This window comes from Aplysia californica, unplaced genomic scaffold (genome assembly GCF_000002075.1).
Source record: "Aplysia californica isolate F4 #8 unplaced genomic scaffold, AplCal3.0 scaffold00214, whole genome shotgun sequence".
Lineage (NCBI taxonomy): Eukaryota > Metazoa > Mollusca > Gastropoda > Aplysiida > Aplysiidae > Aplysia > Aplysia californica.
This window is the reverse complement of record NW_004797484.1, coordinates 297680-323836: the sequence shown is the minus strand read 5'-3', so window position 1 is coordinate 323836 and position 26157 is coordinate 297680. Positions and strand designations below refer to the sequence as shown.

Here is a 26157-nt window from a genome sequence, read left to right as displayed (position 1 = left end):
GAGAGAGAGAGAGAGAGAGAGAATAAAAGAACAAGGGATCATGCAATTTCAGTGATTTTACATATAGTAAGTTAATTACGGTGACAACTTTTCCCATTTAGGAACAAACCAGTTTCATTATAAAAAATAAACCAATGCACAGAAAATTATTGGGGTAGCCAATCCGGTACCGGCACTAATGTACTGAGGATAATTCCCATTTACAAAAAAAAAAAAGAAAAAAAAAAAGAAGTTTCATTCAGATATTATATCTAGATTCTAGATATAATGATGGCGCTCATATATGACCTTATGCAGTTGCGAGCGCCGTAAAACCTGTATTAAAACAAAACAAAACAAAGATATTATAATGTTTCACATGATCGTCGGTCGTGGCAAGCCGGGAAAATAAAAGAACAAAAGATCATGCAATGTCAGCCATTTTTATATATGTGAGGCAGCCTCGTGCAATCAGGCTCTCGTCAAAATAATCAAAGTGAAGAAACCTGGATTTTTCCGCAGGTTTGTGAATTTCATCAAATTTTAGTTTTTTGACTCAAACCTTTCATGCCCTTTAAAGAACTCCTTTCTGTGTAGATTTTTCTGACAAACGTTGATTAAAGGCACAAAAATGTAAATTATCAGTTACCACAGGCTCTTAAGCTAAGGAAATAACTAATCTTTGGCGGCCATTTTCTCACTAATTTTACCTCTGAAAACAGGTGACTCCAACCTCTTTCAATTGCAAATATCGCGACTTGTATTAAAGATAAATGAATACTTTTTTCATCCAAATAAAGACAGGTGAACAAGCTTTAAGATGATATCAATAACTCTACATGCCCAAAAATTGACGAGAGCCTGATTCCACCACGCTGCCTCACATATAGTAAGTTAACTACAGTGACAAATTTTCCCATTTAGGAACAAACCAGTTTCATTAGAAAAAATAAACCAATGCACAGAAAATTATTGAGGTAGCCAATCCGGTACCGGTACTAGTGTACCGAGGGTAATTTCCATTTACAAAAAAAAGAAAAAAAAAAAGAAGATTCATTCAGATATCTAGATTCTAGATCAAGATATAATGTTTCACGTCATGATGGTCCAACATTTATAAATGAAAGGAAGGGGGGGGGGGGGGGGGTGGGAAAAAAAATAAAAGGGGGGGGGGGGGGGGGGGGGGAGGACGTTTCTTCGATACCTTAGAGTACGTCGGTGAACTCAGATCTCAAAGAACAACGGGGGCATGTAGGCCTGTTACCGATATTGCTTACAAAATTATTCACTCTTATACCTATCTTTTAATTGGCTATTAAATTATACTAATCAGAGTTATTAAGGTATGAACTTCTCCACTCCACCACATAAATAAGTTTATCAGAAAGCAGGGATAGGACTATATTTTCATGCATTTATTTTGAAAATTAAACTAAACCCACCCCCCTCCCAGCCCCCAGCTTTATAGACAGATAGATAAACGCAAGTTCATTAATTAGTCAAGAGAAAAAAGGGATCTTTTTCGACTTAAAATGCTGCAGCTTATATATTTTTGGTTGTCATTATAAAAAAAAACCAAAAAAAAAAAAAAACCAACAACAACATCGAATGGACAGTTAATTGAAGAAAAAAAAAAATTAAGCAGCGCCCAATAAGGGACTCGAACCCTTGACCCTCAGATTAAAAGTCTGATGCTCTACCGACTGAGCTAACCGGGCTGCCCGAACGTAGGGGTAAACTTATTTAACACATGGTTACTATAAGGTCCCGGCTTTTTGCGTCGTTCATATTAAATGTGTACTGCATTGGATTTTTTTCTGGCAGTGAAAGATTCATCGTAATAAGACGTTAATTTTCTCTCTTGAAGCATGTTTATTTTATAAAAGTATCTTTGTTATTATCATGTTCTGTGCATAAATACCGAAAGCGAAACCGGAAGTAGGTAGAATGATCAATCAAACACGCTCTCTCTCTCTCGTCTCTCTATCCAATGTAGTTTTTTTCCAGCATGGCGGCTTGCAATGTTTATGTACCACCACACGCGGATTCCTAGTGACGGAAGCACCGGTCATCCTTCATAGTTGCAGAGAGTAAACTGTAAGAATCAAGGTTTTGACGTTTTTAAAGTGTAAAGAAATAGATTGAATACTTTGTTACTTTGTAATTGTTGTTGCGTCCTGTCAATAGACCCACTTTCTGTTTCTATCATCAGTCATCAGTCAGATCTTGTAACCATTCCATTCTTTTGACTTTGATTTTACTTTTACTCAGACTCAGTGTGTCCATAGCCTGCCTTTTTTTTTTCTAATTTACAGGCTATTTATTGAGCCCAGAATTAGTAGGGCCTAAATGGTAGTCATGGGATAATCCGGTTTTGCCAAAAGTTTTGGCGCTTTTTCGGTAGTTCCCACCCCGCAATTGTTATTCGCCGGTTTTGGCCTCAAGAGAGGGGGGTTTCAGGGGGGCTTGCCCCCCTGTCCTAATAAAAATGTGGGGGGGGGTTTCAGGGGGGCATGCCCCCCTGAATTTGACCATAATTTGATGTTTCGCAGTTGTTAGGTTTGATATCTTAGCTCGCATCAAACGTATAGATCTCGATGTAGATCTAGGTCAGGCTCAAAATATAAGGGGGGGGTGGGAACTACCGAAAAAGCACCCCGGTTTTAGCCTCAACGATAACTAACTATGGCGTCTATGGCTATGGAGTTTGGGTTTTGGCTACGCTACACATGAAGCTACAACGAGCTCCTACACTACACCTCTTCTGTGATTGGCCCAAATATATGAACGTGTTTCCTCCATCTATTTTTGTTGTCTTCCGGGGTTTCCCTCGCCAGTTGACTAGATCTCGCCGTGTTTGTTTTTTATATTAACTCCTTCCGAACATAGTTTTTTTCCGATCTAATCTAGATCTAGATCTCGGCTACTTTAGATTGGGACCTCAGATGGGAATGGTTTGTTTTCTTAGTCCTGATCAGTCCTGCCTAAGACGGCCACCTGTCTTATACGGCCACTTTTCTCCTTGACAATGGGTGGCGGCTTACACAGGTTTGACTGTACTTCAGTTGTAGTTGGAGCAACGTTCCTGGACTATACTTCCTTCATTTGAAAATGCCTTCAAAGGGTACTGCGAGAAAACAAGACTGCTCGACTTTGGCAGTAACCTATTTTGCATTTAGTCACCCCTAAAGCAAAAACTAAATAAAAAAAAAATCCCCCCCCCCCCCCCAACCGTTCACCTTACACATACACACACACATGATACACACTCACACCACACACACACACACTCACACACACGGGCCACTCCATTCGCAAATAACCAAAAAACTCGAGAACGGAAACCGTTCAGAGAAATAGAGTTCAAGTTTATTTTCCCGAACGTTCAGAGACATAGAGCCGGCTATAGATAGAGGCATAGATCAAGATCTAGCTTCTTAAAACTTTATGAAATCCGACTGCGGTGATCAGGTTTTTGCCCCCATTGATTACAATGACTATACCAGGGGCCTACTCAAGACCTAACAAGGAAATACTTTTATTTCTTCATTTTTGTCTGGCCTGCTTAAAAAAGAGCACCTGTTTTACTAAGATGACCGCCTTTCCCTCTTGATTGTCCAGGACATGTTCAACTTTAGGCCTATTTTCATCTCTAACATTAAAACAAACAGTTACCCAGAGACCCAGTACTTATTTTTAAACTACTAATTGACTAGTTGGCTGAATACAGTACATACTAACATAGGCTTACCAGAAGCAGTATATCAACAAAAGGGCGTGGCCAAATCAAATTTGTCTTGAACATTTATTGATTTCGTACTGTGCTAATAGTTCACATGATTAACGGGGTCATTGGAAGCAAATTTTGAGACTGACTTCATTTATATTAAAATGCTCACCTTTGAAGATGTACCGCCTCAAAATTTTTATTTGATATCTGTTCTCATACACAGTAAAAATTGTCTAAGATAGCCACATATTGCTCATTGTTGAGGAAAAAAGTGGTCGTCTTACTCGGTGTTATTTTTTATGTAAAAAAAAACCCCGCTAGGGGGAGGGGGTGAGTGGTGGTTTGAACAGAGGTAATTGTCTTATTTTACAGGTGGTTGTTATAGCGACTTGAACTGTAACTAAGTTTGAAAAATATTTATATGTTTCAGTTTGAGCTTGAAGCATGGGTGTGACAAAACAGTACCTCCGAGTGGCACCAGGACCTGTGTTTGGCGTTGTAGCCAGTCAGAAGTCAAACATTCTTGCTCTACCAGGGGATGCCTCTCGTTCCGTGCGATGTGCTGTTGGCGCTTGTGAAAACGTGTACATATGGGATCTGGTGAAGAAAGAAAAGGTAATTTGTCTGTATTCACTGCTGGTTATTTTCTTCTTTTAACTGTTTCCTTTCCTTGAATTTGAATAGTAGACTCTCGTACTACTGTATACATGTTTCTTTTGTACATTTGAAGACTGTAGAGATGCTCCGATGCCAACCACATTTTGTACAAAGTTGTATAGTATAATGATTCTGGCAACAGTTTGTCTCTGATTTCAGTTTCTGGAGGGAACTTTACAGTTAACAGTTCAGAAGAGAACTTTCATTTTGTTGTTTATTAGAACAATGAATTCCTTAAATCTTTAACAAATGCTCTGTTTCTTCCTTTCTCATATTTATTATTCACTTTCACCATTTCTGACTCCTGAAATTTTGAGCTTTCACCTCAGTGAACATTATATTCTAACATAAATACATCTCATACACTACTCTTTTGAAAGCACACTCTGGAGACATTATTGACATTTTTTTTTCAGTATTCGTGATTATTTACTAAATTAAATATCTTGTTAAAATGTAAAAGATATCTTTTTTTTTCCCCGTCGTATTTGAGTGCTTACTTTTCCTAATCATAGTTCTTTACTTTTTCCCTCAGGTGCTAAGTCTTCTGGGAGCAAAGTCAGAAGTTTCATGTCTGGCCAAAAGCCCAAAGACTGATGATTTGGCAGTTGGTTATTATGATGGAACCATAAGGATTTTTAGCCTCAGTACTGGCCAGTCAGACGTGACTTTTCAAGGTCACAAATCTGCTGTTACTGCTCTCTCTTATGATGCAAATGGCCTCCGTCTTGTTTCTGGTGCTAAGGTATAAACTTATTGATTGTTTATTTATTGAACTTGGGGTCAGTCTGAGACTTAAGTCAATATTTTTATAAACTCCTGACAGTCTTTCTCAGCTGATACATTAATTGGATTTCAGCCGTGGGGCTGAAATGTTACGTTTTGAAATGGAATTGTCTACAAAGGGAACCTTAGGTGGTTGGAGAGTGCCACTGGCAGGTCCTGCTTCTTTTCTTTACCTCTTTTGTGTCTGTCCATCTTCCTCTTGCCCTGTACTAAATGGCAGTTATTGATTGTGTTGATGTGCATCTCTACTCAAACAAAACACAAAGGGGAATCTTGAATAAACTAGCGTTAGTGTTTGCGATTATACAGACCGAAGGGCTAGAACCCAAATGGCCGCTGGATCGGAAAAGTAAAGTAAAGTAAGTTTGCGATTATTACTGAGAGAAAAGGGTGTTATGTACAACAAGATTGTTAATGTAATTTTTAGTCTGAAGTTCCAATTGTATTGTGAATTCTTCTTCTCTTTGGAAGCAAAAAAAACCCCCAAAACATGATATGATAGTGTTTATTGCTGTTTATGACCACTTTGATCTATTTTTGACTCTCCTTTGCCCGAATGTTGTTGTGTTGTTCCAGAATAGGTGATTGGCAGGTTTTCTGGCGTGGTTTGCTCTTTCTTTCCCATCAAACATCTGATCCTGTCGTCCTTTCTCTACTTATTTTGTGTGTTTGTTACTCTCTTGTTAAATCTCTAGTCTTTGGCACTTCTATGTCCTAATTGTTTTGCAAGTGATGTAAAACTTACTAAAACAACAATAAGTTGGTCCAGCAGACTCTGAGCTCATACCTTTTGGCACTGCTCTTTAAAAAAAATTTGGATTACAATAGTTGGTCATTAAGAAAAAAAAAAATTTGTTTTTTTGCACTTGTCGTTCATTACAGGACACAGATGTAATTCTCTGGGATGTTGTCAGCGAGTCTGGACTGTTCAGGCTCAAGGGACACAGGAAGGAGATCACCAAAGTGACATTTCTAAAGAATAGAGATTTGCTGGTCACGAGGTATTCCTACCCATCTTAGTTTGTTGTCTAATGCGTGTGTGTTTGCGATTATTATACTGAGAGAAAAGGATGTCATGTACAACAAGATTGTTAATGTAATTTTTAGTCTGAAGTTCCAATTGTATTGTGAATTATTCTTCTCTTTGGAAGCAAAAAACAAACAAAAACATGATATGATTAATATTTGTCTTATTAATGTTAGGCATAACCACCAAGCCTTTTTATTTACTTTAAAAGTGTTTAGCATGTTTCCTATTTTCTTATAAATCACAAGTGTTATAAAAAAAAAATCAAAATTTTTGTTTTTTGTTACTTGTTTTCTCCTCAGACAGTAACTTACGAACTCTCAGCTGGGATGTACCAAGGATGAGGGACTGAATTATACCTTCCAGCACTGTTACTAGGGTTTCTTTTTAAGTCTTTACTCCCAGACTGATGAAGTTGACTTATGGTAACAGTAAAGTGTGGCCCTGTTCCTTATTATAATCTGTTTGCCACTTCCTTCATTGAAGGCTGTTTCAAGTCAATTTTCCCAAGTAGTTCTGCGGTCAATTCTCTCATGTTGTCTTTGTTCTAGTCTTTTTGCAGCGTCGTGACGGAAGTAATAGTGCTTCTTCTTTCTCCTCAACAGTTCAAAAGACGGCTACATCAAGTTTTGGGACCTGGGCACCCAGCACTGCTTTTATACAGTAGTTGGTCATAGGGCTGAGGTAAGCAGTGCAAATGCCAGTGGAATACATAAAAAAAAAAAAAAAGCATTTGTACAGCGCATATCCCCGCTAAACAGCAGGCTCTATGCGCTTTACACTATATTATTACCCTACATTGTCATGATTATGCTTGTAATTGCTTCATGTTAACGGTTTAGAGTATGTTAGCATTTGGGACTATGAACGTATGTTGTTTCTTCTGATATTATTTAATCTTTAAAAAAAATTTATTTTTTTTACTGTAGACTCAAAATTAGTGACAATCGTAGCTATTGCGTCTTGTTATTGCTGGTTTTTATAATTAGTTCTTTGTAACTCTCTGGGTTTATATGGAGCCTTTGTATTGGAAGAGAGAGGGATGGGGTGGGCTAAATTCGGATATGACGCGCCGTACTCATCTGGGCGTTTGAAGTATTGTCACTGAGGTAATTACTTACCGAAAAGACAACCATTGCTCAGTTTAGCTTTATTCATTCAGCAGGTTGTGTTGAGGCTCATTTATGGTGTTTTTGAAGGTGAACTGTAGTGTAGTGTTAATCTTATTTGATTTTTATTCTATGTTCAGGTGTTACATGTTTTTATATACAATGTATCTGCTAAACCTCCTGTCTTATTGACCCGAGGCAAATGCCATTGTGAATACCCTGGTTGAGCAACAACCAAAATTATGGAATTTTGTGGCGTGAATGTGAATTTGGTTCTTCTCTATGTATAGGTCATTTTAGAGTTAACTTTCTATAATTTTGTTTTTGTTTTTTTGTTTTGTTCCTTCCAGGTGTACGGCTTTGTGCTGCTGCGAGACGAGACTCGGCTTGTCTCTGGCTCCGTGGACAGTGAGCTGAGAGTGTGGGACATCCATTACCTCACTGCTGAGGTGAGTCGAGAGAGTCGAGAGTAGTTCCTCTTTGAATTGCTGGTCAGCCACATGTTGAAAGCAGAGGGGCCAATTCACCAGAAATATATGTGTTACGATGTGGTGCAATCAGGCGCTCGTCAATTTCCGGGCCTGCGTTATGGTACCGTCTTAAAGCCTGTCCCTTCACCTTGCTTTTGGTGTAAAAAAATATCCATTTGTCTTGGATACAAGTCAAGATATTGGCGATTGAAGGAGGAGGGGGTCATCTGGTTTCTGAGGTCAATTTAGCAAGAAAATGGCCGTCAAAGTTGAGTTATTTCCTTAGCTTGAGAGTCCCTGGAAACTGAAATTTTTCTTCTTTTATGCCTTTAATCAACATTTTTTTCAGTCACATTCACACCGAAATGTGTTCTTTAATGGGCATGAAAGGTGTTAAGCAAAAAAAATAAAGATTCGATAAAAATTCCCAAACCTGCAGAAAAATGCCAGTTTCTTGACTTTCATTATTTTGACAAGCGCCTGATTTCACCTCGCTGCCTCTCATGTGGACCTCCAGATTTCTGAAATTGTGCACATTTTGTCTGACCGTAGGCCAGTTGTCCAGATACCAGATGTATTAGTATGATCTGTAAATTTTGAATCCCTGCTTACACGTTTCTACTGGTTGGAAAGTTTGGGATTTTTTTGTCATATCGTTGGCACCTCTGTAAAAGTAACGACAAAATTGGTCAAGTAGATAATTATGTCCTGCCCTAATGACAGATCTGTCTCGTACTGAGCCAAAAATGTTTATCAAATGGACTCTTATTATTTTTCTCTTTTGAACTTTGTTGATTACTTCGGTCGTTGGAGTGATGGTGATGATTAAAAAATTAGATGTTGTCGTGTTGGTTGGCTATTTTGGAAAACGGTTTTGTGACAGTTGCTGTAGATGTTTTGTATTACATTATCATATTATGTTGGCCTAACATGCTATTTTTGTCCTGAATACTAGGAACAGGAGGATATGAAAATGGACACAAGTTCGGGTCCAGTTGCCAAGAAAAGGAAGCTTGAAGGAGGACTTACTGAAACAGATGAAGGCCAAGAGGATGATGAAAGTGATGATGAGAGAACGGAGGAAGAGAAAGCCAATGATGAAGCCATGGTGAGTTATCATTGTTCTATTTGTTATTATTCTCATTCGTTCGGAATGATTGCATGTCTATGATGATAACAACATGTGACTGTTAGTAGTCTTGTCTATAGTTGTATGAACCAAACACGTCTGGTGTATTCAATGAACTGCATTTTGACCATTGTGGACAGAGCAGTGATGAGTTTGCCTTTGTGGGAAGTCAAATGAAAAGGCAAGACTGTCGTACAGATAGATATCTTAGGCTGTATTACCCTCAGTGGATGTAAAAAGAAAAGATTCTACATGTGTGCATGAACAACTGAAAATTTACATAAATTGTCAATTGATTTGTCTGTCACTGTAATGAATTTGATTTATTTTATTTTAAGCTCCTGTGTTATCAAATAGTTCTATATACTCATAGAAGAAAATGCAGTGTCGCACCTATTTGGTTATATCATGTCTTAACAGTTCATCTCGTCTTGTGTATTCCGGCTCCAACATGTTTCACCATTACGACTTTCTCTGGTAGAACATGCTTTTTTTTTTTTTTTTACAGGGTATCTTAGTCTTCAATCTTTATCTTTTTTCTCTGTTCTTTACTGCTGCAAAGCTGAGGCTCGTCTTGTGAATTATGGTTTGGGGTGAATTATGTTAAGTCACTGAAATGTTACCTATCATTTTTTTGGTGCCATGAGCTGTGTGGCAGTAAATTTACAAATGAGCAGCTTTCACTTCTGTAGGGGAAATTCTGTATCACATATGCAGATAGTGCATGTGTTCTTGATGAGTTGATGACTACTTTTCTGTGCGATAGAGGCTCTTTTTAATTGAATAATAATTGTGACAATAAACTATAAGACCGCTTTGTTTTCAAGTCATGCATTGCAATTGCTTGTCACGTGAATTTCATTTACGTTTATTTTCTTTCCTTTAGCGTATCCTCACATGCAAGAAAGTGGGGTCCGTCATGAGGCAAGGACGAGAGCGTGTTGTTTGCCTGACCTCTGATCCCGAGGAAAAGTTACTGCTTTGTCATGTAAGCTGATGTACAGAATGCAAGACACACTGGAGAAGTTTGAAAACTTTTCTCACGCAGAATGTTTATCTTAACTTTTAGTATTGCTTTCTTTGTCTTTTACGGTCAAAATAAAGTTTCTTGTGTCCTTTCTGGGCTCGATTTGAAAAGATAAATGATTACGGGGAGATTGCAACTAATATGTGTTAAAGTTGTATTGGCTTTTGCTCGTGTTTTACAATTGTGTAAACGTGGAATTGGCTTTACTGGGGGATATTTTTGTTTTCAATGAACACGTAAAAGTGAAATGTTGAAAACATGTAGTGTCATAGTTTCCTCTGTTATCTTAGGTTTTAAAACATTTCTTTCTGGATCGATAACAACAAAACATTTCTGTACCTTAACAATGTTGGAAGAGTAAGATGTGAGACTGGATTCAATTTTTTGAGCATTTTGGCTTATTGTTTTCATTAATGAGAATGTTTTATTTCCTTTTTCTTTCCTTCTCAGGGCACAGACAAGCACTTGGAAGTGTTTGAACTTCCAACTGAAGAAGGACTCAACAAACTAAGAGCAAAGCGGATCAAGAAGCTTAGGAAGAGACATTTGTAAGTGTGATACAAACATTTTTCTTAGGGGCTGGTTTTTCATCCTTTTCTCATTATTACTATTATTCTCTCTTACATATAGTTTTTCCTTCCCTACTGTTTCTCTCTTTTTGTCACTTCCCTGTCATTTAAAGTTTAAAAAGTTAGAAAAGCACCTCAGAAACAATTTGTTTGTTTGAGAACTGATTGTCTGCTTTTGTTTCAAGTTGCAGGCTTAGACAGGTGTGCCCGTGTCTGGGAAGGAAAGTCAGGGATTTAAGACATTACCAATCAGGATTTTGAGTAAAAATTGAATTTTGTTTATATACCAGAGGTGGGCTCAGGTTCATGTCTGTCTTTTATTGGGTGGAAGTATTGTGTATGTTATATTCAGTCCCTGCAGGCTTGCTTTTTTTCGTGGGGGTGGTGGTGGGGCCAGAAGTCATGTTTGAGATGTGTTTTTGTATTCCAACCCAGTTTTATTTTTTCCCCCTCCGTGATAGAAAGTCCTTTATTATGATTTCAAGTAAGTGACTTTTTCATGCATGTCTGATGAGAGTTCTTTCATGTTGTTCAATTTTGTGTTTTTCTGTTGTCAGAGACTCGGGAGAAGACGTTGACACAGCCAGCGTGACTATCAAGCTTCAAGATGAGATTAAGCGCCTTGACCGATTCCGCTTTTCTGCCAAGCTCTGGTCAGTGCACGCCTGCTATGACCACAACAAAGAACTAAGGGTGAGTCTCTGGTCAGCCTGAGTTGAACTACGTGATCTAAAAAGTGTTATTACAACCCTATTGCTAACCCTGTCTTTGCGTCGTGTTTTACTATCATATCCTTACGACGTGGGGAACTCTGTGCCACCACTTTCCAAAGAGGAAATTCACTCGTTTATCCAATCCATACCCTTTGATTAGCAGTCTGTCAAAATGATTTTTTTTAAAATATTGAAAGTTTCAAAGAGGTCTTTGTACTAGAAGTATTCTAAAATGTGAAGAATACAACCCCAAGGGTGCGAAATGACCCCAGGGCGTACGGATTGGGTTAATCAGTTTGGAGCTGAAAATTACTAGATTGGAAATGATGTTTGCTGTATTAAGACAAGTTTCGTCTTGAGACAACATAATTTTCTGGATCTTTGTGTCAGTAAAGACCGGTTTATACTGTTTTTTGCTTCTCGTCTTAATTTGTCTTTCTCATTGGCTGTAATAGAGGCTTTAAATAGCTGTTGAAAATGTTAGTGTTTCTATAAAGTTTCAGGTTTCAAAATGTGTCTGTTTTGTTTTGTAGTTGAATAGCCCTGTGACTTAACCCTTTTTATCCTGGCCATACCCCCACGCACTCTGTACCCGTCCTGGGGCTGCCGCGCCTGATGAGTTTGAATTCAATGTGTATATTTCAAAGTGCCGTTGTTCTCACGTTTATTGTTGGATTTTAAGGAAATTAGGCAGTTATGTTAGAAATGAAATGTAGTATCTGAAAATATATGTGGTTAGGAATTACACCAATTGCATCATGTAGATTCTGAGGTGTATTCCACCCTCCAATTTGACCCTGACTGCCACTCCACAACGTCCCCTTGGATTTATAGATCTAGCCCTACCCATCGGTACTGCACAAATTCCAGTACTGACCTCTTCACCATGATCTGAATCGCTATTAGATGAGTCTAAGTCCTGTTTGTTATCATCCACAATGGAATTTACGGCACTTGATTCAGAGTCACTTTCTTCAAATTAGTCTCATTTCCCCCTCACAACCCAGAGCCACTTCAAAAAGTACTTTACGGTCGTGAATGTGTGTTTTCGAGACATTTTTCAAGCTTCTACACCCATCAAAAACAAAGAAACCACTGTTCATTTGAAAATTTAAATATTCAGACAGAGCTAGCATCGCCGCATTTGCGTATTTTGGTAATAATAGCAAGCATAATTAGCTCTTTTAGTGGCGTCGGTGGCCTAGTGGTTAGGCTCTCGGACTCGCAACCGTAAGGTCGTGGGTTCGAATCACGTCAGGGGCCCGACGTTGTGTCCTTGGGAAAGGCACTTTGCACATATTTTCCTCACTTCACCCAGGTGGAAATGGGTACCCAGCTATAGACAGAGAAAGATCTTGTCAATTTGATTGTGTTTGAGCACGTGAAATCCGCAGCTTGCACTGTATGCTTCCGCGGAAGCTGAGAATGTTTCGGAGTGTTCTATTGTCTGCTGGGGTAATAATATAGTGTAAAGCGCATAGAGCCTGCAGTTGAGCAGGGATATGCGCTATACAAATGCTATTTATTATTATTATTATCGTATAGCTGTTCTGAATTTACTTGTAGCCCGGATAAAAAGAGTGAAGATGTTGCTAGATTTCGAGGGATTGCTTTAGACTGTGGCAAAGAGAGTATAACTCTGTGATCTTTGACCTCTCCAGATCTGCGCCCTGTTGGCGGACAACCGTCTGGACATCGCTGTCCTCCAGCATGCCAACCACAAGGCCGAGCTGAGCGAGGTATCCTCTCTCTCCCAGGCCGGACACCGCACGGAGGTGCGAGCGTTGAGCGTCAGTCTCGACAACGCCACCATTTTGTCTGCCAGTGCCGAGGAGGTCAAGTTGTGGAATCGGTGAGCTTTCTCGCAAACTACCAGGAACCTCGTAACTACTGCTTCTCTTTCTTCAAGTGTAAGGTCTGAAATTGACATGAGCAGTCATGTTTCAAGACACATTTCTCTGCTTGGATTCTCCTAAAAAAAACAACCTGTTATCCTGGTCATTTCTTCTGTCACCCAGCCCATGTTCATCATAATCAGCTGTACAGAGGATTAAAGTAAAATACTGCTATCTGGGTGGTTGGAAGGTGCTACTGGTAGGTCCTACTTCTTTTCTTTTCCGTTGTTGTTTCTGTCTGTTTTGCTTTTTCCCTGCTCAAAGTGACCGTTGTCTTGCCAATGTGCTTCTCATTACACTAACATATTATATCAAATGTGCCTTTTCTTAGAGCCTTGAAGCCATCTATGTGTTGAGTTGCTACTGTATAACTGAATCACAAGTACTGACTTTCTTTCTTATCAGTCTTGCGTGGGTATTTGGCGGGTGCCTTGGTGTTGCTTGCTCCATCTTTCCTTTCAAACATCTATCGTCCTTATCTCAACTCTTTCTTTTTTCGTGTTTGTTACTCTCTTGAAACACAACAATTCTTTGTCTTGCACAGAGACTCCTTACAGTGTATCCGCACCATGTCCTGTGAGTACGCCCTGTGCTCTCTCTTCGTCACTGGGGATCGCCACGCCGTCATTGGCACAAAGGTAAGCAGAGACATTTTTAGTAGCTGACGATATTTAAAAATGGCCTGAAGTTTGTGGGTTTGAAATGTTAACCTATTTTCAAGTTTTTTTTGTTAAGTTTGTAATCAAAGGGTATCTTTAAATATATTTAAAGAAAAAATATGGAATAAAAATAATTTTTAATTTTGTTGTATGAAATATCTTCTCATGACTTCTGAAGCCGACCACAATTTTTCTTCGAAATACTGTAAAATCCTTTGGGGTTGCAGAACTTTCATCCATCTGCTTGATGATGATGCTTTAGTTGTTGTACAAGTAGATGCGTGTATGCTACTGTCGCTTTGTTTGTGGTGTGGTATGAATTTGGCACCCTTTTTATCTCTGTAACATCTCGTTCCTGTATGCCAGAGCCAAGTGAGTGGACACTGATAACTCCCTAAACTATCCATCATCAAAAATGACCCGTCAGGGATGCAGACCAATGTCTTTCGTTTTTCTGTTTGGCATGATACTAGCTGAACAACTGGGGAACAGATGTAGATGTGTTCACTCTTAATTTCCGTGGGGGGTAAACCCACTATGCTGGGACCCTATTTTGGTACGAAATCTAAATCTGACATTTATGTCACTAACTGGTCACTAAATATAAAAATGTGAACCAATTTAGATAGTTCTTCGTCTAATGAATTATCTCCCGGTAAAAGAGACGCATTTTCGGCAATGCCGAAAAGTAATTTGACTTCGAAGTCATCGTAAAGGCTCACTGGCGCAGTGTTCCCAACCGCAAGCCACTGAGAGCGGCTGGCCAGAGATATAATATATACTTCCAAGGTAGTTGAAGTGGTTAAGTCCGTTCGAAATGTGACCAGTAAGGATAAACTGCTGTACGCCTGGAGTGTTGGAGTAAATTCACAATACTAGACTTGCCAGCTGTTCCAAATTTCTGGGGACTGTCCCAGATTCAGCTGTCAGGGAAACCAGTCTTACTTCATGTAACTTTATTTGTTGTTTGGTATTCTCAAGTTATGTCATCATAACATTTAATGTGCGTGATACGTTTTTGTAAAAGTTGGCAAACCTGCGACACTATTTTTCTTTTTTCTTTTTACCCTGTTTTTGGCAGAGTGGCAAGCTGCAGCTGTTTGACACAAGCCAAGGGAAACTACTGGAGACTGTGGAGGCTCACACCGGGGCTGTGTGGTCTATAGCGCCCATGCCGGACAAGGTGATTCTTTTACTCGGCTCTTATTGAGGGTTTGGGTGCGAAAAGCTGGTTGGATCTGAGATCCTCAAACATATTTTGTGTGTAGCAGAGACACCAAAAGGCATAAATTTAGGGGCAGCATATCGCGATCTCTGAGCTTTCTTGTCGGATCTCCATTTTTTGTAACTGAAAATGTGACTTCTTCTTAAGCTCACTCTTTGTTATGAACTGTTTTTACTGTGATTAAAAATGGAGATACAAGAAGAAGGCACTGAGGTCGTGATATGTTGATGTATGTTTGCTTATTCTGGGGAAGCAGAAGGTCTACCTTTTTTGGGGAGGGGGGCTTATTTTTGCTTCTATGATTGAAGTTATTGAAGTCATGTGAAAGACTTGGTTGGATATTCTTCAGTCCGTTGTAAAATGTATGTTGTAAAGCATTCAGAGCTTATTGTAGAGCATTGATATGGACTATATAAATGCAGTTATTTTTATCTTTATCATTGTTGAAAAAAGGCTGTTTAACACTCTGCAGTCACACAGCCAGCAGTACAAAATACCCCATGTGGTCAACCAGCGAGGACAGTGACTGCAACGGACTTCTCAGGCCTGGCGCCAAGTGACTGCAAAATGTTAAGGAAATGCTCCACTTATTTTTTCTACTCATCTAAATAGCTTATGATATATAAAGTGTTTTGTTTTGTTTGTGACAGAGAGGCCTAGTGTCCGGAGGGGCTGACCATGAGGTCAAGTTCTGGAACTACGAACTGACCAGTGATCCCACGCAGACTGTGCAACAGTGAGTGTTTTTTGTGCTTACTCGTAGGTTGAGAATTGTTTTGAAAGATTTCGTTTGTGTGCACAATGTTTGAGCTCTGTTCATTCCGGAAATTGTTTTTTCGCTGCTGATTTTGTGGTGAGAGTAGAGTTTAGTCATTCCCCGTTGGGTGACTGACCAAAGGTTGAAACAGTTTTTTGCTCTTAGTTACAGTGTGTCCTTTGTTTTCTCCCCCCCTGGTATTTTTACATGGCCTAACTTATCTTATTTTTTTGCTGGTTTTTGAATTTAACCTAGTTTTTATTTCTTTTACTCTGCAGCAAAGTCTTGACCTTGGAACATACAAGAACACTGAAAATGGACGAGGATGTTCTTGGTGTGAAGTTTTCGTAAGTGGTTTCAAATATTGTCAGGTGTCTGTGCACGACGCAAACTTACAGCCAGTTTAAAGACTTTAACATTTAAAAATCTTTACAAACAGTTTTTTGACGTCTCAATTGGAATTAAAATTTCCTCTCCCAAAATATGATACATAGCTGGCAAGCTGTTTAACTGTTTAAAGCCCTGCTCTCTGCTTTATTTGAGGTGTTGGATGCTGACTGGACAAGTTGAATGTTTAAAAAAAAACCCTCTGGCATGGGATCACAGTGGTCTACGTGATGCATTCTTGTAGTTTTAGTTTAGAAGTGAAGGTATAGCTCTTTGACTCCATTAAATGATAGGAGCTATAAGACAAATTCATAATAATGTTAGATATTTTCCAAAGTTGCCCATGCCACCATTGTTCTGTTCTTGATGGTAATTAATTTCAAAGATAAGTACTTTTGCCCCTGGCCAAGAGGACCGCTCAAAGTCATTATCTAGAAAAAAAGTGGTCATCTTAGACAGGTGACCCTCTCTGACAGTGTCATTATAGTAATAAAATAGGTTGCACAGTGGTGACCAGCTATGGCATGGTTGTGACATTTTTTCTGTATTCGTGTAATAATATTGTGTATTTATGTATGTTATTTTCACTGTTGTTAAAAATGGAGACAGGACAAGAAAACACTGAAGTCGTGATATTTTGATGTGTGTTTGCTTTTTCTGGGGAGGCAGAAGGTCTACCTTTTTAAAGGGTTTTTCTACTTCTATGATTGAAGTTATGTGAAAGACTTGGATGGATATTCAACAGTCTGTTGTAAAATGTATGTTGTAAAGCGTTCAGAGCTTACTGTAGAGCATTGCTATAGGCTATATAAATGCAGTTATTATTATTAATGTTATTTTTATTATTAAAATTTTTGTTATATTCCCAGGCCGGACCACAGACTGTTGGCTGTAGCTCTTCTAGACAACACTGTCAAAGTGTTTTTTGCTGACACGCTGAAGGTGAGTGGAACGTGGATGATGAAGACATTGTATTAGGGCTTGATGCTCTTATGAATATAATTGTAATTTTGTAAGTGTATGCCTATGAGTGTGAGAGAGAGAAAAGGAAAGGAGAGATAATTATGTGGACGAATCAAGTATTTTTGTGTGAAAAAAGGCAATGGCATTTGATTGTTGAGTTTCAATGGACTTTTGTTTTCTTGATTTTGCTCTCACTTTATTATTATTTATGAATTTGAAGCTTGAGTTCATTTCTTGTATACTATGAATGGAACTCGTTCTTTCTTAGATTTTCTAGCTACATGTTTTGTTTGATCTTTCCTCTGTTCCAGTTTTTCCTGTCACTTTACGGCCACAAGCTGCCAGTGACCAGCATGGACATCTCCTCGGATAGCACTCTCATCATCACAGGTTCGGCAGATCGCAACATAAAAATCTGGGGCTTGGATTTTGGGGACTGTCACAAATCCATTTTTGCTCATGATGAAAGGTAAGCTGATCTGATGGCCAGCGTCTGTGAATTGTAACTTTAGAACGTTTAAGTTGTATTCAAACCCTATCCGTACGTCGTGTTTTACTATTGTATCCATACAAAGTGGGGAACTCTGTGCCACCACTTTCCGAAGAGGAAATTTAGTCTTTAATTCGATCCGTACGCTTTGCATAGCAGTCTGTCTGAATGATTTCTTGAGAAATACTGAGAAAGTTTCAAAGAGATCTTCCCACTAGAAGTATTCTAAAATGTGAATAATACAGCCCCGGGGGTACAAAATGATCCCAGGGCGTATGGATAGGGTTAAAGAATTTTGAATAGATAGTGGGTATTCCTGTGTTTCTCGTATTTCTTCCTAGAACATGTCCTCACTGTTGGGATTTTAGTAGTAGTAGTAGTAGTAGTATAGGGTTTTACGGCGCTCGCAACTGCTAAGGTCATATGAGCACGCGAAACACAAGTTGTTTACTTTCGCAAAAGTTCGCTGCACGATTGGTTAACTAATTGATTCTAAAATGCTAAAATGTTAAAATATTAAAATTCAATGTAAATATATTTCAGATTTTAACCTAGAGAACCAAAATATGTTGAATATAGTGATTCCTTTATTCTACATAAGGCCTATAGGAAACAGGATTGTATGATTTATTTGACATTTTTTTTTTAGTGTTCTTCATTTTATCATCTTATGAAAAATCTGCTACTCTCGGTTTTGTCTTGAGCTGAACTCAAAACGTGTCCACTATTTTTTCCCCATCTTTTTTCAGTGTGACTTGTGTCCGGTTTGTGCCCAAGACACATTTGTTCTTCTCGGGAGGCAAAGACAGAAAAGTGAAGCAGTGGGATGCCGATAACTTTGAGAATATCCTGACTTTGGAGGTGAGAGAAATTCTGTTACCTTTGTGACTTATATCTATGTCTACCTTGCAGACCTGTTACACTTTTTGCATGAGTAATAAATAACCAAAGCAAAGTAGGGCTTCCTTTGAAGAGTTTAATTGGCTTCACAGTTTATTTAATGCCACATGTTCCAGTTTTCGGAAGACATCATTTTCTGTATAAGCTAATGTTAAGTTTTCCAGATGGTGCAATGAACATTTTCTGACTATCAAGTTGCAGAAAATAAAACTTTCTACTCTGACTCTGTGAGCAAGTTTTGACTGTATTTTAACTCTTTAAGCTCGGAGTTTTTTCTAGTCATCTAAACCTTTTGCACTCTGTCTCATAACCCCAGAAGCTTGCTTCCAACTTCTAAATAGCGGAAACAAAGGCTTAGACATTACTAAAAAAAATTTGTTCGGGAATAGTTCCGAAAAACAAGCGAAAACTAGCAGTAAATAAAACGAAACAGTTGTCACTAGTAGCCTACTGGACGCTCCCAGTGTCCGATGGGGTTCAAAGAGTTAACTATGTGTAGAAATATTTATTCAGGTGATGTATTTTGTTCTCAGGGTCACCACGGAGAGGTGAGGAGCCTTGCATTGAGCCCCAGCGGTAACACATTGGTCAGCTCGTCACATGACCGCTCGCTGAGGCTGTGGGAGAAGACAGAGGAGCCCCTGGTCCTGGAGGAAGAGCGAGAGATGGAGAGAGAGGAGGAGGAATCAGAGTCGCTGCTCAAAGACGGGGAGGAAGTGGTAAGTGCAAGGGAGGTGTGAGGCTCAAGTTTTGGCCTCTTCTAATGTAGCAAAATTGTTACATTTCCATGACTGACACGTTCCATTCATTATGGTTTAATTAAGTTTTGCTCCGACTTTTTGTTTGTTGTAACCACAAAGTAATTTATGGATTTAGCAGTGTGTTTTTAAAGCTTTTTAGAAATTTTCGGTTTATTTTTGAGAGCTTTGAATCATCTCTTGTAAGAAAGTTTGACCTGCTCTGCTCATGCAACAATCTGTGGGTGTTTGGAGGGCTCCACTGGTAGGTCCTATGTCTTTTCTTTCCCTCTGCTGCTTCTGTGTATTTGTCTTGCTTCTGCCTTGAACTATATGACCATTATTGTGAGGATGTGCTTTTCTTTACTCAATGAAACATTCTGGTGTTTCTGTCTGTCTGTCTTGCTTCTTTCCTTCTCTATATGTGAGGCAGCGTGGTTGAATCAGGCTCTCGTCAAAATAATCAAAGTGAAGAAACTTGCATTTTTCCACAGGTCTGTGAATTTTGTTCAAATTTTTGTTTTTTGGCTCAACACCTTTCATGCCCATTAAAGTACTCATTTCTGTATGGAATTTTCTTAAAAACGTTGATTAAAGGCACAAAAAATGTAAATTTTCAGTTACCACGGACTCTTAAGCTAAGGAAATAACTAATCTTTGTCGGCCATTTTCTCACTAATCTTACCTCTGAAAGCAGTTGACCCCCACCCCCTTCATTCACAAATATCTCGACTTGCATTCAAGATAAATGGATACTTTTTTCACCTAAATAAAGACAAATGAACAAGATTTAAGATGATACCAATAATTCTACATGCCCAAAAATTGACGAGAGCCTGATTCCACCACGCTGCCTCACATATAATGTTGTTGTGTCGATATGCTTCTCTTTCAACAAACTCAGTGCAACATACTGGTGTTTCTGTCTTAATTCGTCTTTGCACTACATGACCGTTATTGTGATGCTGCGCTTGCGGCTTCTCTACGCTCCAACTTAACACATCATCGTTCTGGGTTTTTTCTCAGGTCCCAGGAGAAACCACAGAGGAGGTGAAGATGGCAGGCAAGAAGACCATGGATACAGTCAAAGGCGTAAGTGTGTTTGTTCTTTATGGTGAAATCTTTTTCTTATTGTTCTCAGTAGGTCCAGCCTGTAAAATTGTTATCGTTTGGTAGAAGTTGGATGACAGACCAAAGAAAAACAAAAATGTTTGTGGTTGGTGCTGACGTGACTGAGTGAGGCACTGTTTTATTTGTGCCTGAGACGCTTACATTACTAAATGAGTTTTCATTCATGGCATCTATGTGAGAAGTTGCTGTGGGTGGTTGGTGGGTGCTCTGGTGTGGTCTGCTTCTTCTTTCCTATCAAACATCTATCGTCCTTATCTCCCCTTCTTCTTTTTTATGTTTGTTACTCTCTTGTGACACCTCTAATCTTCTGGGGCTCATATGACCTTATATTATGCAGTTGCGAGTGCCGTAAAACCTCTACTAAAACTAAGAAGTTGCTGACTCGGTCTGTCTGTCTGTCTGTCCATCCGTTAATCTATCCCCACTCCATTGTCATTGACATGTTTGATAAAGAGTACTTCTCTTTCCCCCCAGACGGAACGCATCATGGAAGCCTTGGAGATTTATGAGAGTCAAATCGCTGAGCAGACTCAAGCGGCGGGTGGAAAGGTGGGTCTTGACCTCTTGTTCTGGTGGTGTTCTACAGGCGCCCTCATGTGGTTTAATCCTCCCTCTTCTTTACAGTGTTACTATTGTTCTTATTGATAGACTGATAAAGCTGAAAGAGGCCCAGTAACATGACAAAATCATGAAAAGTGTTGCAGCGAAGACTCAGTTTCAATGCAAGAACTGTAGACTTGTGTCAGAGCGCAGTGGATTCAGGCACTCTTCAATTTTTGTGTATATGGAGTCATTGTTATTATCTTAAAGCTTGTTCATTTACCTTGCGTTTGTTGAAAACAATTCCCATCTATCTTGAATAGAAGTCGAGATATTTGTGAGGCGGCGTGATGGAATCAGGCTCTCGTCAATTTTTTAGCATGTAGAGTTATTGGTATCATCTTAAAGCTTGTTTACTTGTCTTTTTTAGGGTGAAAAAAATATCGATTTATCTTGAAAACAAGTTGAGATATGTGCGAAAGAAGGAGGTGGGGTTCACCTATTTTCAGAGGTAAAATTAGTGAGAAAATGGCCGCCAAAGATTAGTTATTTCCTCAGCTTAAGAGTCCGTGGTAACTGAAAATTTACATTTCTTGTGCCTTTAATCGTTTTTCAGAAAAATCCACACAGAAATGAGTTCTTTAATAGGCAAGAAAGGTGTTGAGCCAAAAAATAAAAATTCGATAAAATTTCACAAACCTGCGGAAAAATGCAAGTTTCTTCACTTTGATTATTTTGACGAGAGTCTGATTCCACCACGCTGCCTCACATTTGCTATTGAAGGAGGTGGAGGTCACCTGGTGTCAGAGGTAAAATTAGCCAGAAAATGGCCTCCAAAGTTAGGTGACTTCCATAGCTGGAGTTAAAAAATACATTAAAAACTGCAAATTTACCATAGTTGTGCCTTTTATCAACATTTTTCTGTAAAATCCATCAGAAATGTGTGGGTGGTTGGTGGGTGCTGTAGTGTGGTTTGCTCCATCTTTCCTATCAAACATCTATTGTCCTGATCTCTCCTCCTTTTTTTGTGCTTGTTGCTCTCTTGTAACACCTCTAATCTTCGGCAGTTATATGACCTTATTGTGTTGCAAGTGCCATAAAACTCTTACGAAAACTGTAAACTTACACTTGTAATGTCCATGGCATTTTCTTTATCTGGGGTTTCGGTTTTTGAGAGGTTGTTTTCCTCCTGTTTTACTGCTGTCTTCAGATTAAACGTGTTCATTTTGAGCAGTCTCCTCTTTTACGAAGAAACAAATAGAATATATCAAAATGAATCTTTGTGTGCATGTCTCTGGACAGGCCCCGGCTCCTCACCCTATGATGGTGGCCTACAGGTGTGAGACTCCCTCAGACTTTGTGCTGGAGACCCTGAGGAGGGTGAAACCCAGGTGAGACTTGTTTCCTCATTGTTGTTGTGGCGTGGGTGGTTGGCGGGTGCTTCTTCTTTCCTATCAAACATCTATCGTCCTGATCTCCCCTCCTTCTTTTTTATGTTTGTTACTCTCTTGTAACAGCTCTAATCTTCTGGCGCTCATATGACCTTATGCAGTTGCGAGCGCCGTAAAACCCTCCACTGAAACAAAAACAAACAAACCCATACACTTACTTTTACTTTGAATCGGTGGTTGGACGTTAAATACGTGACAGCTTCATTTGACAAGCACAAAGCGTATATCCAGTTTAGACATGCTTCTTGCTCAGAAGTGTTACCCTTTGCCCGTCTTATTTTTCAAAGACAACACACTTCCATGCCTTTTTCAAAAGTTACAGGAGGCTCTGCTTTTAATGTGAATCTTCTAAGAACCACCCTTTTGTGTTTATTCAAAGTAAAATCTATTCTAACTATACTTCAAGTGAACAAACAACAAAAAAATAAGTAAGTCTTACAGAACCTATCAATTTATTTTGATGTTCCTCGCATGTCTGGTGCCATGGCCGTTTTCTTCATCATGATAGAAGATGTGGAGGTAGATTTTTGTGTTAGTGAGTCGTTTAAACACATTTCTCTTTTTTGTTTCAGGTTAGTGAGTTGTTTAAAATACATTTCTCTTTTTTGTTTCAGCGACCTGATTGGTTCTCTGCTGTCACTGCCATTTTCTTTTGTGACAAAACTTCTACCTATCCTGGATGAGCTGTTGAGCGGTCGCAGAAACACGGAGCTGGTGTGCAAGTGTCTGAACTTCTTATTAAAGTAAGTTGTCCGTAGAGCATGGAGTTCTGTACGTCAAGTACACTGCTCTAAGCTGACAACACAAATCTTTTTCATTTTTGGCGCCAAATTGTTTTATTTGCTAAATCGATAGCCTGATCAATCACCCTACTTGTGTGAAAAAATGGAAATTTTCAAATTTCTACTTCTTTTGTATGTTTGTCACTCTCTTGTAACCTGCTATTTTGGGGTGCCTTGATAGTTGAAGCAGACCTTGTGCTGTTGAAGCTAGAGAGGTGAGCAGTCTAAGTCTGTTGACACCCACCCCTTGGCGCCCATATGACCTTATGCAGTTGCGAGCGCCGTAAAACCCTTTACTATAAAAAAAAATGAAAAAAAAAGTCTCCAAGTGCCTGATACTAAATAGTGACACAGACTGTGGCAGTCGTGTTTCACCGATCCTTTCTTTGCTCGGGCGTTCTAAAAAAAGTCTGTGGTCTTTTTACATCACCCATCTGTTCAAGTTCCAAAAAGCCCCCCAAAACCTTTAAAAAGATATTAATAGCTCCAATGACTTTAATTTTTACTGCCTTCTTCTCTTTGTGCAGAATCCACCACGGAGAGATCACGTCTAGCCGCGCTCACATCGCGGTGGTGGAGAAGCTCAAGGAGCACTCGGTCACAGCGGTACAGTGGCAGCGGGTGAGTGGATGTGGATGTATACCAGAGTTGCCAGTTTTTACTTTCTTTAAAAGTTCTTACCTACTGTAAGAGTTCTTACTTTCTTTGAACTTTCTTACTTTCTTTAATTTAAACTTTAAGAGTGGGTGGTTGGCGGGTGCTCTGGTGTGGTTTGCTTCTTTTCCTATCAAACATCTATTGTCCTTATCTCCCCTTCTTCTTTTTTATGTTCGTTACTCTCTTGTAACACCTCTAATCTTCTGGCGCTCATATGACCTTATGCTGTTGCGAGTGCCGTAAAACCTCTACTAAAACTAAAAAGAGTTCTTACTTTCTGCCAAATGACATACAGTCTGGCATGCACATCGTGAAATTCGCGGGATGCAGGTTATCTTTTTGTCGTGTAGGAATTTTACCCTACATGCATGTTTTATACACAAAGGAAAATTTGTATAGTAAAAATTGTTGGACTTTTCAATGTTTTTGCATTGTGCACATTTTGTTATGTGCTTATTGGCTAAAGTATGTGTGTTCTAGACTGTAGATTGAATAGCGTTTGGGAAATGGACTCATGATTGAGAGGTCACGAATTTAATTTAATGGAAGCTGCTTTTAGGATATTGCGTTATTGGGATGTGTTCTTGATGAAATGATGGGGATATATTCTTCTGGGTGGGATGTGGTGGTCTTAGTGAGGCACAGAGTTTTTAGTTGGATGCATTCCTGGGAAAGTTTTGACAAGAATTGGACACTAGACATAACTTTTTAGCGTTCTGCCCTTGTTTTAAAATTTAAAGTAGATAATCTTCTGAAAAGGGGCAATAATAATTAATATGGGTATGATATCCCAACATTTCACGCCTGAGGGGGGGGGGGGGGAGATATCTGATATGCCTGATCTGTTACTAAACAGTGATACAGACTTTGCCATGATTTCATCAATCTTTTCTTTAACCCTATCCGTACGCCCTGGGGTAATTTTGAACCCAAAGGTTGTATTCTTCACATTTTAGAATACTTCTAGTACGAAGATCTCTTTGAAACTTTTAGTATTTCTCAAAAAATCATTTTGATAGACTGCTATGCAAAGCGTACAGATCAGATTAATGAGTGAATTTCTTCTTTGGAAAGTGGTGGCACAGAGTTCCCCACGTCGTATGGATATGATAGTAAAACATGACGTACGGATAGGATCTACATCATGTTGTAGGGGTCCAGGGCTCTAGTTTTATGATAGGTATAGAAGTCTGTAGGGAGCTTCAAGAGAGTTCACAATAAAAAAGTTTTAGAAACCTGTGTCCAAATAACTTATACTGTACATAAATTGTCAGGCGAGGTGTCTAGTGCCAAACCAGATATATTTGTGACCTCCTAAAATGGAACAGAACATCGTTCAGTTCTGTCGTACAATGTACGTAGGAGCAAAAGTGAATGGGAGAAAGAATAGGATTTTTTTGTGTACACGAATGTGTTTGTACCGGGTATAGTGAAACTGGTTATATTTCAGTTCAGTTAAAGTGAAATTTTGTTGCATAAGCTGTCTTTCCTGGGAACTTTTCGCTCTTGAGTCTTGGTAAGCTCTTTCATTTTAGTTTTCGTTTTGATAAGCTTTACAGCACTTGTTAGGTCGTATAAGTGTGAAAGATTAGTGGTGTTGCTAGAGATTAACCTACAGGGAATACAGGAGCAATAAGGATGATAGGTGTGTGGTCGCAAAGAAGAAGCAACTCGCTCCAGAGCTCCTGCCAACCACCCACATCCTTTCCGTTCATGGTGATTGTTTATCATGTTGTGACATGTGCGTATGTGAATTTACCATGCCACAGAATATTTTTCGTGAGTGGAGACCAATGAAATGTTATCTCTTTGTGGGAGTGTATGCAGACATGTACCTGTATGCAGACATGTACCTGCATGCAGACATGTACCTGCATGCAGACATGTACCTGTATGCAGACATGTACCTGCAGGAATCAAAGAATTCACCTCATCTTTTCACTTGTTCCTTCCCCCCCCCAGGATGTGACGGCCTTCAACCTCGCGGGTTTGTCCTTCCTGAAGAAGCAACTAGAGGAGTCGAAGAGCGTGACGCTGTTTGCCGATGCCACGAGTAAACGAAAGAAGAAAAAGCGAGCCATGCTTGCTATTAAATAAAATTGTTGCATTGCATTTCTTTTGTCACTAGTAAATAAAATTACTGTGTTTTACATGTGACTGTTTGACTTGTAAACAATTTTTGCCATTTGTTATTTTTTCATGTGTACAGTTTATTTCCATTTTTGATTCAGAATGCAGAATAATGACAATGATAATGCATAGCGAATTTCCACTGGACAGTGAGGTCTGTGGTGTAGTTGTAAGATGCTTACCCCACAGACTTTTGAAGACTGCGTGAGTAGCGGTCGAGGCACAGAGCAGAGAGTTGCGACGAGCCAGTGCAAGTT

General features: G+C 39.2%; 1 protein-coding gene and 1 non-coding gene across 2 annotated transcripts; one reads left to right on the top strand and one right to left on the bottom strand.

The window, feature by feature from the left end:
• Positions 1 to 1624: 1624 nt before the first annotated feature.
• Positions 1625 to 1697, bottom strand: TRNAK-UUU. Its single transcript has one exon. It is a non-coding gene; the product is annotated as a tRNA-Lys (tRNA).
• A 257-nt stretch (positions 1698 to 1954) lies between these two features.
• On the top strand, positions 1955 to 25927 carry LOC101855564 (WD repeat-containing protein 3). The gene is made up of 25 exons (XM_005099453.3): positions 1955 to 2076; positions 4140 to 4324; positions 4902 to 5111; positions 6035 to 6153; positions 6785 to 6863; positions 7639 to 7737; positions 8714 to 8866; positions 9774 to 9875; positions 10365 to 10462; positions 11041 to 11176; positions 12858 to 13048; positions 13636 to 13729; positions 14832 to 14933; positions 15626 to 15711; positions 16011 to 16079; positions 16989 to 17061; positions 17394 to 17551; positions 18322 to 18433; positions 19006 to 19191; positions 20236 to 20301; positions 20815 to 20889; positions 22183 to 22271; positions 22946 to 23074; positions 23641 to 23734; positions 25733 to 25927. Exons 2-25 carry the CDS (start codon positions 4154 to 4156, stop codon positions 25865 to 25867), a joined length of 2826 nt encoding a protein of 941 aa, XP_005099510.1. The 5' UTR covers positions 1955 to 2076; positions 4140 to 4153; the 3' UTR covers positions 25868 to 25927.
• The last annotated feature ends 230 nt before the right edge of the window (positions 25928 to 26157 follow it).

Coding starts and splice junctions, on each gene's coding strand:
- LOC101855564 (XM_005099453.3), top strand. CDS start 4,154: ATGGGTGTGACAAAACAGTACCTCCGAGTGGCACCAGGACCTGTGTTT. Junction 19,192..20,235: donor TCAAAGACGGGGAGGAAGTG/GTAAGTGCAAGG, acceptor GTTTTTTCTCAG/GTCCCAGGAGAAACCACAGA. Junction 23,075..23,640: donor TGTCTGAACTTCTTATTAAA/GTAAGTTGTCCG, acceptor CTCTTTGTGCAG/AATCCACCACGGAGAGATCA.